Source organism: Hyaena hyaena, unplaced genomic scaffold, assembly GCF_003009895.1.
Source record: "Hyaena hyaena isolate Hyena2069 unplaced genomic scaffold, ASM300989v1 scaffold_121, whole genome shotgun sequence".
NCBI lineage: Eukaryota > Metazoa > Chordata > Mammalia > Carnivora > Hyaenidae > Hyaena > Hyaena hyaena.
The window spans coordinates 2,489,279-2,505,683 of record NW_024080753.1 but is presented as its reverse complement, the minus strand read 5'-3'; the positions used below and the strand labels follow the sequence as shown (position 1 = coordinate 2,505,683).

Below are 16,405 nucleotides of genomic sequence, written 5' to 3'. Positions count from 1 at the left end.
CCACAGCAGCTCACTACTTTATAGTCACACCAGTAACGCACAAGGAGTCCAATTTCCCCACGTGTTTGTCAGCACTTGTTATTTTCTGTTTTTATTTTGGTGTGTGTGTGTGTGTGTGTGTGTGATAATAGCCATCTTAATGGGTGTAAAGTGGCATCTTATTGTTTTGATTTGTATTTCCCCAGTGATTAGCGATGTCAAGCACTTTTTTATGTGTATATTGACCATCTATACATCTATATATACTTACTATTTTCACGTGCTGATGTAAGGGTTTTTCGTTGTTCAAGTGTTTATTGCTAGCTTATAGAAACGCTCCTTGGCATAATTGCTAGCAGATAGAAATATATTTTTGTTTGATCTTATATCTTCTCACCTTACTGCATTCACTTGTTAATTCTAGTAGTATTTTGTACCAGTAGAGTATGTAGGGTCTACACATGTCATGTCATTTGTGAAAAAAAAAGATAGCCTTACTTCTTCCTTTCCAGTATTCTTTCTCTTGCCTTACTGCAGTGCCTAGAATGTTCAGGACAATGTTGAACAGAGGTAGGGAGAGCAGTCGTCCTTGCCTTATTCCTGAGCTTAGGGGAGGGTTGTTAATAACCCCTCCTTGGGGTTTATTAAGTGTTTTAATCTGTGTGATTCTAGTTTTCATCAAACCTGGAAGAATTTTGGTCATTGTTTCCTCAAATATTTTTGCTGTATTCCCCAGTATTTCAGTTAGACATGTTAGAGAATCTGAGATTGTTCCACAGGTCAGAGAGTCTCTGTTAATTTTTTTTCCAGTCTTGGCCCCCCCACACTTAATTTGGCTAGTTCTTACTGCTGTGTTTTCAAATTCACACATCTTATTTTTCTGCAGTGTCTAATCTGCTGTCAATTTCATCCAGTTAATCTTTTAAAAAAAGATTCTATGTTTCCTCTCGAGAAGTCCATATTTGAAATATTTTCATTCTCTCTTCATTATGTTCATATTTCCCACAAGTCTTTCAGTATATTTATAAGAACTTTAAAAAAACTCCTTGGGAGGGGCGCCTGGGGGGCTCAGTCAGTTAAGCGTCCGACTTCAGCTCAGGTTATGATCTCGAGGTTCGTGGGTTCGAGCCCCGCATCGGGCTCTGTGCTGACAGCTCAGAGCCTGGAGCTGTTTCAGATTGTGTCTCCCTCTCTCTCTGCCCCTCCCCCACTCGTGCTCTGTCTCTGTCTCAAAAATAAATAAACTATAAAATTTCAAAAATAAATAATAAATAAAAAGATAAAAAACTCCTTGGGAGGCATGTGGGGGGCTCAGTGTGTTAAGTGCCTGACTTTGGCTCAGGTCATGATCTCGTGGGTTGTGGGTTCGAGCCCTGAGTTGTGTCTGCCTCTGTGCTGGCAGCTCAGAGCCCGGAGCCTGCTCTGGATTCTATGTCTCGCCCCCCATCTTTTCCCCTGCTGGCGCTCTGTCTGTCTGTCTGTCTCTCTCCCTCTCAAAAATAAATAAGCATTAACAAAAAATTGAAAATAAATACATTTAAAAATCCTTGACTGATAATTTCATCATCTCTGTCTTTTCTGTTTCTATTGACTGATTTTTCTCCTGCTTATGGGTCACATTTCCTTGCTTTTTCACATGTCTAGTAAATTTTTTAAACGTTGGGCATTGTAAATTTTTTATTGTAGCGTGTCAGAAATGTGTTGAATTCCTTTCAAAAAGTGTTGAGCTTTTGTCTGGTAAGTGTTTCAGTTACTTACGTATCAGCTCGATCACTTCAAGGCTTCGCACTGTGGGCTTACGGTAGCCCTTCTTCTTGGCTGCTTCACCTCTGCTGCTGGGTGACCCTTCGTGCCCTCTGGGTGCCCTGGGTATTTAAGAAGGACTTTCCGCTCTGGATGGTTAGAGCTAAAACTTCCCTTTCCTGTGTGAGTTCTTGGAGCTAATCAGTTTATAGCTCTTCTTCTTTTTTTTTTTTTTGTTTTTTCTCTCACCCCATGGAGTTTCACTGTATGTATGTGCAACTCAGAATTCAGGAAAAGACCCAAGGGGACTCCTCTGCAGGTGCCTGGCTTTCTTTATGTAGTTCCCCTCTCTCTGGTACTCTGCCAGAGTAAAATTTGGTCTTAAGTTTGCTATAGCCTTCTTTTTTTTTTTTTTAAAGCAAGACATTTAAAAAAAAAATGTTTATTTTTGAGAGAGACAGACAGAGCACGAGGCAGGGGAGGGGCAGAGAGAGAGAGAGAAAGGGAGACACAGATTCCGAAGCAGCTCCAGGCTGTGAGCTGTCAGCACAGAGCCCGACGCGGGGCTCGAACTCACGAGCTGAGCCGTGTGATCATGACTGGAGTCAAAGTCGGATGCTGGACCGACTGAGCCACCCGGGCGCCCCGTTACATTTGCTGTAGCCTTCTTGACCTCCGGCCTCCCTCTCTGTTCTCAAATCCGCAAGGTTGCCAGGCTCTTCGTGGGACACACTGCCTGCCCTGTGGGCTGGACGCGTCTCCAGGCAGAAAGCAGGGGCAATCATAAGGCTCCTTTCCTTTTTTTGGTCTTTTCTCAGGGATTACAGCTTGTATAATGTGCAAAAATAGTTGCCTCCTATATCTTGTCCGTTTTTCTTGTTACGGTAGAAGGGCAAATGCCATTCCAGTTACTACATGATGGCCTGAGGAAGAATCTCATCCAGCTCCACTTTGATTCCACTTCCAGCAGTTTCTCAATGTAGGAAACTGACCGGTAGGAATGTGGGGACGCCTGGTGGCTCAGTCAGTTAAGTATCCAGCTCTTGATTCTGGCTCAGGTCATGATCTTGGGGTCAGGGGATGGAGCCCCGCATCGGGCTCTGTGCTGGGCATGGAGCCTGCTTGGGATTCTCTCTCTCCGTCGCCCCCTGCTCCTCCCCCGCTTTCAAGTACACACACTCCCTTTCTCTCTAATAAATAAAACAGAGCCCTGGCTAATCAGTCTTAAGAGTTCACAGAGGCAAATGTTCCAGCTGTTTCTATTCTTACCAGAGTCTCTGCATTCGCTCGCGTCAGATTGGGGAAACCCCTTGCCAGCGGCACCTACTGTTCTTAAGTTACTGAGCCGTGTGCTTTCCAGTGAACGTCTCTCAGCTCCGTGGGGCCCCTTGTCCCGGGGCCTCCTCCACCCGCGGCGTTCCTCAGCCCCCCTTGCACACACGCTGGTCCGTGAGGCTTCTCTTATTGCTGGTGGTTTGTAGGTTGCCTCCATTTGCTTGTAGTTTTGGTGTTTTGGGGGAAACTTCGTCACCTAGTTTTACTGCAAATGTACGTGGCTATTCTGTTTTCGTTTTTGTTTCCCCGAAGCCGCTCTGTGAGGATATTGGAAGATTCAAAACCTATGTAACCACCAATCTAGCCACCACTTTCCTGGAATCTGGTAGAAGTTTTAAGAGCCTGAATATAATTTACACGCTCCTTCCTTCTGTCTCTGCAATAATAGATACACGTGTCAAAATGGAGCCTACATAGCTTGTGTCCCTGAGTTATTACAAGGAGTATAACTTGCTTGGTGACTCACAAGGGACAGGTAGCGTGAGCAAAAAATAAATTCGGTTGTTTTAAGCCATTGAGATTTGGAGATTTTCCATTACCGCTGCATAATCTACTCTGTTTTGAGAGAACTTTCTACCCAACTCAATTAATTTAGTTGCCCTCAGGGTGGCCACCACAAGTTAAGAAAGAGAGAATGGGGAGAAGTATGAAGGAGGAAAAGAAATAAAAATAGTTTGAGAATTGTCAAGGAAGTAACCTTTTACGTTGATGGCATATAGAATAGATTGGAAATAAATTGATAGCTTACTAAGGTTTGGGGCAATGGTGTTGCCGAAGAAACCATGCACCCACCCCCGTTATACAGAGTGAATAGTGCCCTCTGAACTCTTTTACTGTGGTACTGCTGTAACTAAATCAGCCCTGAATATGTTCTAATATATATTATCCTAGATCTCTCACAATTACCCACTATAGCATACCTCTAACCAGTGACTCTCAGAAGTTGAGACGCTGGGCCTACTTCACTTTTTCTTCAAAAATTTTAATGTTTATTTATTTTTGAGAGAGAGACAGAGATAGAGACAGAGACAGAACGTGAGAAGAGGAGGGCCAGAGAGAGAACGGGAGACACAGAATCCTAAGCAGGCTCCAGGCTCTGAGCTGTCAGCACCGAGCCTGATGCAGGGCTGAAACTCATGAACCATGAGATCATGACCTGAGCCAAAGTCAGAGGCTTAATGGACTGAGCCACCCAGGCGCCCCCCCACTGCACTTTTTTTTTTTTTTTTAAAGTGGAGAGCTCTCCAAATAAAATTACAAAAGATTGTGGTTGTTTTAAAAGTTTATCTTGACAAATAAATGCATTTGACCCTCACAATAAAATGCTTTATAACTATTCAGATACCAAGTCATTCTTTAATGCTCTAATTTTCCATCCTGATTAGCCCGATACTGAAGGGTGCCATTCTCAGTTGTTTCTTCCCAATTCCTTGGTTTCTGACTATGTTCATTAAGCAGGGGGGAAGCAGCGGGGTAGAGGTCCTAAACACGGGATCCCTGGATGGGAGAACTCCCTGCCGTAAGTTCTGTAGTAGATATTGTTTGTTTGTTTGCCTTTCAGCTGCCAGCTACCTCATGTCTAATATCAAATGGGGTGTTTAGTGCTCTTGTTTCAAAGAACAGAAGACCCAAGCCAAACTTGGTTTCCAGATCTCTCTATCACCTTGCCCTGCCAGCTAATATGGGTACATGAACTAAACGATAGCAGAGATAGAGGCTGAGCTCATGAGCTCAGCAACATGGATCTGAGCTCTCCGAGAGAGTCGGGAAGGGCACGCAGCAGCGGCAGGGGAGAGCGTGGCGGCCCTAAGGCAGAGACCTCCTCCCTGTGTTTGAGGAGCAGAGCGCCCGCCGGTGTGTCTGGCTGATAGTGATGAGCTGGAGAGGAAGAAGGGCTGATGATGCAAAGCCTCGTTGGTCCCTGTGACCGGAGGCCATGGCAGGACCCTCAGGAAGGGGGTAATGTGGTACTAGGTCCATGTTTAAAAGATCATTTCGGGTGCCGTAGAGGAGACGCAGCACACGCAGGCCAGAGCCACTCCCAGTTCGCTGCTACTGCAGTCGTCCGATGCGAGAGCTTGGGTGGCGATGGTACAAATGGAAAAAGTGGCTTGATGGTCGATGGGTTTTTGAAGCCAACCTGCTGATGGACTGAATGTGGGAGAAATCGAGAGCGGCTCCTCCAGTCTCGACGTGAGCGATTGGTTGCTGGGTGATGCCATTGATCCAGACAGGGGCAACTGGAGAAGTAGATTTGTGGTGAAAAGGGGGGATTCTGGCTTAGCTGGGCCGGGATGGAGACGCCTGATAGGCTGACAGACAGAGATGTCATGTAGGCTGTTAGAAACACAAATTTGGAGTTTCCAGAGACATCAAGGTGGAAGACAGATGTCTTGGCAACTTGGACCACACTGGGCTCTTACTGTATGGAGTAGAAGAGAGGAACCAGCCCAATTTAAGTGCGGGCACAATGGGTTATAGTTGATACTTCTGGTAGGGAGGAGGCGGCGATTCATCTTTCCTGGAAGGCGCTTATTCTGAATATGGAGTTCCTTCTCTGCGTCACATGTCTCTGGACCTGGCCCCCAGGAGGATTAGGAAATAGCGTGTCCACAGCCGGGGGTCCCATACTCCGCTGCTTCTTGCTCAGCACACAGCAGCGTTCAGTTTCCCACCCAGGGATGGCGGCAAGGAGGCGCCTCACTTTCCACAGGATTTTCCAGAACTGGAAGGAACTTTTAGAGACTCCGATCTTTTTTTTTTTTTTTTTTTTTTTAAATATTTTTTTATTTATTTCTAGGAGACAGAGAGAGAGAGAGAGACAGCGTGAGCAGGGGAGGGTCAGAGAGAGAGGGAGTCACAGACTCTGAAATAGGCTCCAGGCTCCGAGCTGGCAGTCAGCACAGAGCCTGACGCGGGGCTCGAACCCACGAACCGCGAGATCATGACCCAAGCGAAAGTCGGACGCTTAACCGACTAAGCCACCCAGGCGCCCCTAGAGACTCCGATCTTTTTGGGTAGTGACTCCAAATGCGGTCATCGACTTGCTCCTGGTGCTTTGGGAAGTGGGGGTGGCCGGACCCTCATTTCGACTTCAATCAAGGCAATCAATATTCATTCTGTATGGCGGACTTTTACATACTATTTTGTTTGAATAAGGTGTCTGCTTTTTGAAGAGCTGCCCTGGCCCTGCTCCTAGGAAGGCCGTGGCAAGTCGGGAGCAGCCGGAGGACGATTTCTGTACCCAAGGGCCCTGCGCCTCATCTCTGAGCTGTGACGGGCTGTCTTTCCCTCTGCAGCTGGGAGTCCTACCGCGAGCCTCCCAAGCCCTGGCTGAGTGACAGGGAGCGCGGGGCCGGAGATGCACAAGGGGCCCCGAGGAGGAACGTGGCAGGTGGAGAGGTCGGCAGAATCTTCCGCCAGACAGTACCTTCCACGGGGGGACTGGAGGCAATTGAGAACAGTTTGGAAGGTGCAGACTGAAGCGGGGGTGGGGAAGGGGGCGCTGAGGACACGCGTAAGGCTGGGGAAGCACCTGCTGCTGCTCGGCGCGGAGGCGCTCGGCGCTTGCTCTCACACGGATGGATCCGAGTCCAGGATGCCCAGCTGTGCGTGTGCGCGCCTGTGTGCGTGTGCCTGTGTGCGTGTGCTTGTGCGCGTGTGTGCCTGTGTGCGTGTGTGCGTGGCGGTGGGGTTGCAGACGTGGGGACTACCTGTCATTTCAGCCGCTTAGTTCGGCACGAAAGACGCGACTCTCCCACGGTTCCCACTGACCCCCATTCCCGAGCTGGGGAAACGGAGGCGCGGCGGGGAGCGCAGGCTGGCCCAGGGGCTGCGCGCCCACTCCCGCAGCGCAGGGCAGCGTGCGCTCGCGAGCCGGGGCTCTGGCGCGGGGCGAGCTCCCAGGGGCGGCGGCCGCGGGGCCCCCCCGGCCCGCCGCCGCCACCTCCGCCAGCGCCCCCGGCCTCGCCCTCCGGTCCGGAGGGGGTGCGCGACCTCCCGGAGCGCGGAGGGCGCGGGCTGGGGGCGGAGCCTCCTTGTTGTTGTTTCTCCGGGGCGCCGCCCCCAAGGGGGGCGCGGACCACGCGGCCGGAGGGCCCGCCCCCCCTCCCCCTCCCCGCCCCGCTCGCCCGCCTCTTTGTATCCAACATCCGGGTTTCCCCGCTGGCTCGGCTCCGCGGCCGCGGCTCAGGAGCCATTTTGGACTCGGTTCAGCTCCCCTCCCCCCGCCCCTCCCCCCCGTTCATGGCCCCTCCGGACTCGGCCCCTGCGCCCGGGGCCCGGGCCCAGCCCCGCCGCGCTATGCCCGAGTCGGGCGCGCCCCGGCCCGCGCCCCGCCGCCGCCCCCCGGTCCCCGCGTCGCCCCGGAGCCCGGGCCGCAACCTGCGCCGCCCGCAGCGGCCCTGAGCGCGGCCCCGCCGCCCGGCCCTCGGAGCCTCACGCCGCGCGGGGACGAAGGCGCCAGAGACGCGCGGGGGACGAGGCCGAAGGAAGAAGCGGGAAGGAGAGCGCGGCGGCCGCTGGGCCCGGCGCGCCCGGGAGCGCCGCGCGGCCCTGCCCGCGGGCTCCGGGTGTCGGCGGGGCGGCGCCGCGGAACATGACGGCGCCCTGGGCCGCCCTCGCCCTCCTCTGGGGATCGCTGTGCGCGGGTAAGGACCGAGCTCGGCGCGGGGGGCGCGGGGAGGGCGCGGGGGCCGGTCTCCCGCGCCGCGCGCTGTTTACCAACAAAGGGCGGACCCGTGGCCTCCCCGCCGCGCCACCTGCGCCCGGCTCGCACCTCCCGGGGCGGGGACTGGGGGCGCAATGGGCGCCGCGCTTGCCACTCTTGGGGGGGGACGGTCTTGTTTGCGCGGCGGCCTGGCGACCCCACGGCCCGGGCCGGGACCCGGTGCCTCGGGTCGGGGTTCAGGCTCCTCGGGCGCGTGCGACCCAGGGGGAGTAAGAGGAAAACCGGAGCGTGGGGAAGGGGCCCGGCGGGGTAGGCGGATCTCTCCTGGAGGTGGCGGGATCGTGGGTGCAGAAGGGGCTGGGGCAGGAGCGCGCGACCCTCGGAGCCTCTAGGTGTAGCGAAACGAAGGGGGCCGCTTCGCACTCCCTGGAGGAGTCCCCCGCACCCCATCCCGCCGGCGTCTGCGTCGTGTTCCCCGCGACGCGGGCAGTTGGCGCCAGCTCCCACCTACGCCCGCTTTGCCTGCGGCGGCCCCGGGACGCGAGGTGCGGTCACCGCACGCCCCGCTTTGTTTGAGGCTCCTGGGCAGAGGCGGGGTGCGACGGGAGACTAACAGGTCCCTGCTTGTGCCTCTGGGACGCACGTGGCGGGGGCGGGTGGCCGGCGGGGCTCGCGTGCCGTGGTCCAGGGTGTGTGGGTGCGGGTGCGTACACGGGGAGTGCCGCCACGGAAGCGCGTCCCCCGAGGCCGAAGCAGCGCCTTTCCCCTTCCCGTGCTGCTCGGGCGCGCCCGGCCCGGGGTGCGCGTGCGGACGGGCTCCGCGTCCAGCTCGGGGGGCTCCAGGCGGCCCCGGGCAGCGTGCAGAGCCGCGCGCTGAAGCCCCAGGGCGAAGCCCGGGGAGGTCGCGGCGCCGGGTCTTGCGAGTCTTTGTTCCCAGGCCCCATTACACATGCAGCGCGGGTCCCCGGCCGCCCGCGGTGGCGGCGGCGCAGAGTCCCGGAGACCCGCGGGGGCGGGGCCTGGGCCGCGGGGGCGGGGTGGGGACCCTCTGCCCCGTCGGGCCGCACTCTGCCGCCTCCGTTTAATGCAGCGTCGCCGAGTCGTCCACACCCCGGAGCAGGTGCGTTCCCCGTGTGGAGTTTGGGGCTGCGTAGCCTGCGTGCGGGGTCAGGACGGAGACCCCCGTCTCGGTACTCGGGCCCCGTGTGCGACGCGGCGTCGCGGCCCGTTTGGAGCTGTTTCCTGTGTGCTGGAAGCACAGCGACGGTGTTGGACTGGGCCTCTGTCAGCGCAGAGGAAGAGCAGGAAGAAAGGCATTGCCCTCCGGGGGGACAGGGCTGATGGGCCGGCAGCACCGGCCTGGCCGTCTCTAGAAGCGTCTTTCAGTCCCGCCCTGCCTGCAGACAGGGCCGCCTCCTAGCAGGGCAGCCCCGGACCCGGACCGGACCTGACCGTCTCGCCCCGGTCCCCGCAGCCTCCCTTCCCGCGGTGATGAGACAGCGCGGCCTGGGACTGGGCCCCTCGCGCGTGGGGGGAACTGAGCCGTGCGCCCTGCAGAGTGGGGCGTGGAGGGGCATCCGAGGAGCCGCGGTCCTGCCCCGGGAGGAAGGTGGGGTCGCTGGGTGCTTCTTGCGGTCACGCCCGCGGGTTTTGTGGTGCCCACCGCCCTGGTCTGCGAGTTGCTGGGGGCAGAGCCGGCCCAGGCCCAGGCCCAGGTGGGGGAGAGCCGGCCCCCCTCTTCATGGGTGTCCCCCTCCAGGTCCCCGGCGTGATTACCCCCAGCCCCTGCGCACGCGGTAGGAGGAGCAAGAGCAGCCCCGTCCCACAGAAATACCGGGTCAGCCACGTACATAACTTAGAATGTTCTAGTAGTGGTGTCAGGAAGCAGGTAAAGAGGTGTGTTAGTCTGCCCCCGCCGCTGTACTAAATACCGCAGGCAGGTGGCCTAAATAACGGAACTGATTTCTCATGGTTCCTGCGTCCGTGTGCCAGCAGGGCAGGGGTGTGGCGAGGGCCCCTCCTGGCTTGCGGATTGCGCCTTCTCACTGCAACCTCACCTGTCGTGGCCTCTCCTGCGTGTTTGGAGGGCGGGGCAGAGAGGGATCATTCTTCCTCTTCCACTGATCCCAGATCGAGGGCCCCTCATGACCCAGTCCAGCCCTGGGTACCTCCCAGAGGCTCCAGGTCCAAATACCATCATTTTGGGGGTTAGGGTTTCAACATACACATTTTGAGGGGACACAAACGTTCCATCTATAACAAGATGAAATTAACTTTGATGGTGGACTTATGTAACCTAATATATACAAAGTAATCATTTCGCCATGTAATAAGTATTAAAACGGTTAATGAGGTATTTTACTTTCTTTTTCTTTTTCTTTTTCTTTTCTTTCTTTTTTTGGTACTATCATCAAAGTCCAGTGTGTATTTTATACTCACAGAACATCTCAACTTAAACTTTCCCCGTTTCAAGGGCTCCGTAGTCACATTTGGCCGGTGGTTTACCGTATTGGATGGTGCAGGCCTAGAAGAAAAGGCAGAACTGAGGCTGGCATAGTGGCTCACGGTGCTTGTTGCACGATCAGTTCTGCGAGGTCAGTGTTTGGGGCTCCGTGCCTGGCCCCGCGTCCTTGTGTCAGAATGAGTTGGTTGGTTCTTGCCTCGCAGTGGAGATCCTGGACACGTGTCTGCGTGTCTCTTGAGAACTCCTGACGTCCATCTCTGTGTTTCGGGTTCAGAATCGGGTAGGGTGGAGAATGTTGCGAGTGGACTGTCAGGGGCCCCTGGGGGAGGAGGACGCGACTCTTGCCCGGCCCATCCGGAACTGCCAGCCTTGACGCCCCGAGTGGTCCTCACAGGCCGGCCGCTCTCTGACCCACACGTGTCGTGCGTTTCCCGGGGGGAGAAGTGTGTGAGCGTGCTGAGTGTAGTGACCCACGGGCTTGGTCTGGCGGTGGCTGTTAAGGGCACAGACCACAGAGCCACTGGCTGTTGGTGCCATTTCTCAGGGAACGGCGTCCTGTGCTACATATCCGGGTGCCTGCTGGGTACTCAGGCCCGTCGCTGGGTGGGCTGCCCTTTGGGCGGAGCGGGCACCTTCATCTCTTGGAGGCTCTTCCGAGGTCAGTGATGAGAGCAGCTCGCCCAGCCTCGCAGGCTCTGTAGCCGTGTGGACACACAAGTCCCGGCCCCCCGAGCCTCCGCGGCCTGGCCGGGCCTCTGCTGGGCCACCCTGCATGGTCTGTGGGCTTCGAGAATCACCACACAGCACCCGGACTCCCCTGGGCCTCCACCGAAGGAATCGCCTTTTCTTTCTTTCTTTCCTGTTTATTAATTTTGAGAGAGAGAGAGTGTGCGTGCGCATGGGGGGAGGAGGGGCAGAGGGAGGAGAGAGGGAACCCTAAGCAGGCTCCACGCCACAGACTGTGACATCGTGACCTGGGCCGAAACGAGCTGGGCTGAGCCACCCAGGCGCCCCGGGAAACCGCGTTTTCGTGGAGCCCAGTGAAGAGTGCCCATCGTCTGCCATGGACCTGTGTGTCCCGTGGTCCGTCTGAGAAACTGATGAAAGCGGTGAACTCCTCCCCCTGGGAAGACACAAATAAGAGGAAAAGCATGTGCGTGTGACAGCGGCTCACGCGTTGCGCGTTCACACTAGCTGTGTGGCGCTGTCGCCGGGGACATGTGGCCCGCTGCACTGGGCTCCGTGCAGTCTGGCTGCGCTGCACGGAGCCGCCGTACTGGTGGTCAGGGCGGCTTGTGGGCTTGGGGGGCTGCACTGGGCTTGTTCCCACGTTGCTTCCTCCATTCACCCTGTCTAGCCACTGGACGTGACTTCTTTGCTTCTGCCTTTTGTGACCCCTGCGTAGTGTCTGCATGCTAGCCCCTGGCTCCTCTTCCCCCTCCAGGCAGTCCCCCGCCCCTGACTGCCAGTGCACTCAGCCCCTTCCTGGGAGCCCAGGGTGGTGCAAGCGGGACCAGGGGGCCTCCGGTTAGAGCTTACGGGCTTGGTACTGTGGACTGAGGTCTGGCGGCTCTCGGGGAGTTGGTCTGGGGAGCACCTGGGAGAATGACACTGGGTGTGACAGCCCTCAGGCATGGTCCTGGCTGTGTAGACGAGAGCAGAATTTCTCAGTTCTCAGCTCTGGGCCTCAGGATCCTTTGCGGTGTGTGTGTGTTTGGGGGTGGGGGTGGGGAGAGCCCTCTGTGCCCTAAGGTGTTTAGCACCATCCCTGGTCTCCAGCCACTAAGTGCTAGTAGCAGTACTTGCTGTTTATTTTTATTTTTTATTTTTTTTATTTAACAAAATTTTTTTTAATGTTTTATTTCTAGGAGGTAGAGACAGTGTGAGCAGGGGAGGGTCAGAGAGAGAGGGAGTCACAGACTGAAACAGGCTCCAGGCTCTGAGCCGGCAGTCAGCACAGAGCCCGACGCGGGGCTCAAACCCACGAACCGTGAGATCATGACCCAAGCGAAAGTCGGACGCTTAACCGACTAAGCCACCCAGGCGCCCCGTGCTGTTTATTTTTTAATGTTTATTTTTATTTGTGCGAGAGAGTGGGGGAGGGCCAGAGAGAGAGGGCGAGAATCCCAAGCAGGCTCCGCTGTCAGCGCAGCGCCTCAGGAGGGGCTCGAACCCGAGAACCCTGAGACCACGGCCTGAGCCGGAGCCCAGAGTTGGGCGCTTAAGGGACGGAGTTGCCCAGGCGCCCCAGTGCCGGCGTGGTTGTGACCAGGGAAATGCCCTGAATGGAGGGCTCGCAAATCACCTCGGGTTGCAAACGCCTGATGCGGGTTCTGGGTTCCCGGCTTGAAAGAGACGGCCGCGGGAGCGGGGTGCGGCGCGTGCGGATCCGGGTGGGAGGCCGGGGTCTCCAAGCCAGGGCCCCCGCGCGTCCGCCTGCGCGGCTCTGAGTCTGGTGGGACGCGAGCGGCCGGGAGCCCGGGGGCAGCCGCGGGCGGGATCTTGGCGGCCTCGAGTTTCCCCCAAGCGGCTCGGGTTTCAGGGCGGCCGCGCCCGCCCACCGCCGCCGCCCTGGGCCCCGCGGGGCGCGCCCCCCCACTCGCGCAGGATGTCGGGCCGCGCGTGTCGCCCGGGCCGCCGCGCCGCCTGGGAGCCGGGGGCCGCGGGCCGGGGAGCCGCCCGCGCGGCGGGGAGCTGAGGCCGCGATGCCCCCGCCCTCCCGCAGGCCGGCCGCCGGGCGCCCCGCGGAGCCGGGGGGCGCGGGCGCGGGCGGGCGGCCCCTCCCCCGAGGTACGGGCGCAGACCCCCCCTGGCCCCGGGGAGGGGCGGGGCGCTGGGGTGTGTGGGGGGTGCCCTGCCCCGCGGCTGTTCTCTGCGCCCCCGCCGACCTGGCCCGAGCTCTGCTGGGAGGGCTCCCCGGGGGCGCTTCTCTGATCGCCGGCCTGCGAGCCGGGCTTGCCCGGGGTCCGGTGGCGGCCGGGGCGCCTGGGGTGGGAGAGCGCAGCCCTGAGTGCTTGGGTCTCCGGCGTCGCAGCACCCGTGCGTCCGCGGTTGATTTTAAAGGGCTTCTTCCTGGGGCGCAGACTTCTGGCTCCGTCCTGTTGCCGCCTCCAAATGCGTGTCTCTTTCCCTTTCCCCCCGGTCACCCGATCTTTGTTCTAGAATAGATCCCCACCCCTTGGGGGCTCCCTCTGGTTTTCCTCCAGCCCCAGCCTGGCCCAGAGGTGCCTGTTTCCCGGGACCTGGTGGTGCCACCACGGGATGCCCAAGTTGGGGGTGGGGCCCACAATGGGGGAGAGGAGATGCCGGGCCTTCTGAGCGTCTGCGTCTCCGAGGTACTGGAAACCAGCCGGGGCTCGGGCTGGGGGTGCGCGGTGCCCCCCCTCCCCCGGGGCCCAGGGTCCCTCAGGCGACCCCCCTCCGGACAGCGCGGCCTCGGCCTGGCCATCCCAGTTCGGTGGGCCGCGTGCCGCTTCCCGGGGGCTGGCAGCCCTGGCTGGGTGCCTGGCTGGGTGTTCTCGTTGGGCACGTGCGGACATTGGGAGCAGGTGTTGGAAAGGAAGGGTGCCTGGCTGGGCAGAAGCGTGCCCCCCCAACCTTGTCTGGGGGCCGGGCCTGCCACACAGAGGGGCGTCTCTGGGGGTGTTGGCCAGGTGAGCTTCTGTTCTTGTTTGCGAATGTTCCTCTGCGGACTATTTCGTTCCACTCTGACAACCAAGGAGGCTAAAATTAGTTCCCGGGAAGGAAGAGGAAGGCTGGTTGGAAACCCAAGCCCTTGGCTGGAGGTTGGAGAAGGCTGCTTCCCGGAGCCTGTGGTCAAGCGTTGGGGAAGGTGTGAGCACACCAGCTGTTGCCTGTCCATCGGAGGAGAGGGCGGGGCCCCTGCTGGCCTCCTGGACCTGCGCCCTGGTGACAGGAGGCTGTCGCGGACGCTCACCTCAGGGGGTTGTTTCCCTGGGTGGCGGTGCACAGCGTCTTCAGGTACTAGGACGATGCCTCTAATGTGACGTCTGGTGTCATCACAACCCTCCTTCTCAACGCCCCTCCCCCGCCCTTGATTCAGAAGCCGGCGTGAGTTCCCAGAGCCCTGGGCTGACAGCCATTGGTTAAGATTATTTATTGGTTTATTTTACTGTTTTTTTTGGGGGGGGGGATTTCCTTGTCACCCGAGTTTTGACCTTGCCTTCAGGGGCTCACACGCCAGGCACATGGGGCCTCACCTTAGAGCCACCGGCTGGGGCGGGGCCTGGGCTGGAGCCAAGCCCGAGGCTCAGCCTCCTAAGGAGGCCTAGCTTCTCTAAGCCCTGAGGACCTGGGGGTCAGAAGTGGGGGGGCCGGAAAGTTACAGAGGTGGATTCTGACTCCCCTTCCCACCTGGCTGGCCCCTCCTGTGAGCCTCCACCGGCGAGTGGGCCCTGCGGGGCCGTTCGGGAAGAAGAGCCAGGGCAATGCAGTCCTTCCTTCCCCGCCCTGAAAAACCACTCCCCAGCCTCCTCTTCCCCAGGGCCCTCCTGGCTAGCCACCCTGGGGGTAGTCGGAGGAGTAGAGGTCACTTTGGCCATAACTCCTTTTCATATTTTAAATTTTATTAATTTTTAGTCTTACACATAATGCACATATGTTCAGAAAATGAAACATTACAGGTAAAACGAGGGCCCTTTACTACCCCTGGCCCCCATCTGAGTCCCACACATTTTATCTGTGCATCTGTGAAAGTGGCTTAAAGAAGCAGAGTTTTTAACCTAAAATGGTATTGTTCCTTCTCAAACATTTAATCGGAGTATAAAGTGTGTGTAGAACAGGGTAATTATCTAAGTGACAGCTGAATGAAGTTCTACAAGCTGCGAATGCCCAGGGAAGCAGCATCTAGGTAGAGAACCAGAAAGGCCCGCCCCTGCCCCCACACGCCCTTTTTGGTCCCGAGCAGCGTCTCCCTACATCCCTAAGGATGACCATGACCCTGGCTTCTCCAAGGCCACGTTCATTTTGCCTGTTTTTGTGCTTTCTTTTTTTTTTTTTTTATGTTTTTATTTATTTCTAGGAGAGAGAGAGACAGCGTGAGCAGGGGAGGGTCAGAGAGAGAGGGAGTCACAGACCCTGAAACAGGCTCCAGGCTCTGAGCTGTCAGCATAGAGCCCGACGCGGGGCTCGAACCCACGAACCGTGAGATCATGACCTAAGCGAAAGTCGGACGCTTAACTGACTAAGCCACCCAGGCGCCCCTGTTTTTGTGCTTTCTATGAGTGGACTCTGAGTGAGCTGTTTTGTGTCCATTTTTGTTCACCATGTATGCGACTTACATCTGTGTTGTTACATGTCATGGCTTTTAACCTCAGAGATATGTTTTGAGCGTCTTTCTCATACATATGGATGAACCTTGATCTTTTTAATATCTGTCTAATATTTCAAAGTTTGTGTATAGACTACATTTTATCTAGTTTTCCTGTTGATGGACTTTCTGATTGTATATAGTAGGCAGATTGGTTTTCAAGGATACATAACAGGAGGAATTTCTGGTTCATAGGATAGGCGTATTTTATTTATTTATTTATTTATTTATTTATTTATTTATTTATTATTTATTTGAGAGAGACAGCATGAACAGGGGAGGGTCAGAGAGAGAGGGAGACACAGAATCTGAAACAGGCTCCAGGCTCTGAACTAGCTGTCAGCACAGAGCCCGACGCGGGGCTTGAACCCATGAACTGTGAGATCATGACCTGAGCCAACGTCGGTCGCTTAACCGACTGAGTCACCCAGGCACCCCTTTATTTATTTATTTTTTAAAGATTTATTTATTTACATAGTCTTTACTCTGGTTGTGGGTCTTGAACTCACAACCCTGAGATCAAGAGTTACATGCTCTACCAACTGAGCCAGTCAGGCGCCCCGGGACATGTCTCTCTTAAATTTCAGTTGATACTGAGTAATGGCTGTACTGTCCTCCAGCCCCCACCCCCCGGCCCCCCAGGTGACGGCAGTGGGGGCGGAAGCTGGGTGAGACAGCGGGTGGCCCTCTGCAGCAACACGTGAGCCTCTCCTCCCCTCTAGAAACGCTGGATTGCAGAGGCTGGAAATAGCCCACTTCATGGAGGGCGCCAGGCGAGCCAGAGGGGCGGCTCCCTGCGTCCGGGAGGCACCCTGGTTACTGTGGCGGTAGAGGAGAGGTGCGGTGGGCCCGCCAGTGGCCTCCCGCGGGGGAGGGGGGGGGGGCG

At 57.0% G+C, this 16,405-nt stretch overlaps 1 protein-coding gene across 2 annotated transcripts in view; it reads left to right on the top strand.

The window, feature by feature from the left end:
• The first annotated feature begins 7,300 nt into the window (after window positions 1-7,300).
• The window catches only part of ACVR2B (activin A receptor type 2B), a 33,023-nt gene continuing 23,918 nt past the window's right edge, over window positions 7,301-16,405 (top strand). For both annotated transcript variants that reach the window (XM_039237229.1, XM_039237228.1), the window contains exon 1: window positions 7,301-7,706. In XM_039237229.1, the coding sequence (XP_039093160.1) occupies window positions 7,655-7,706 (52 nt within the window). In that variant the 5' untranslated portion in view covers window positions 7,301-7,654. The remainder of the gene's footprint in view (window positions 7,707-16,405) is intronic.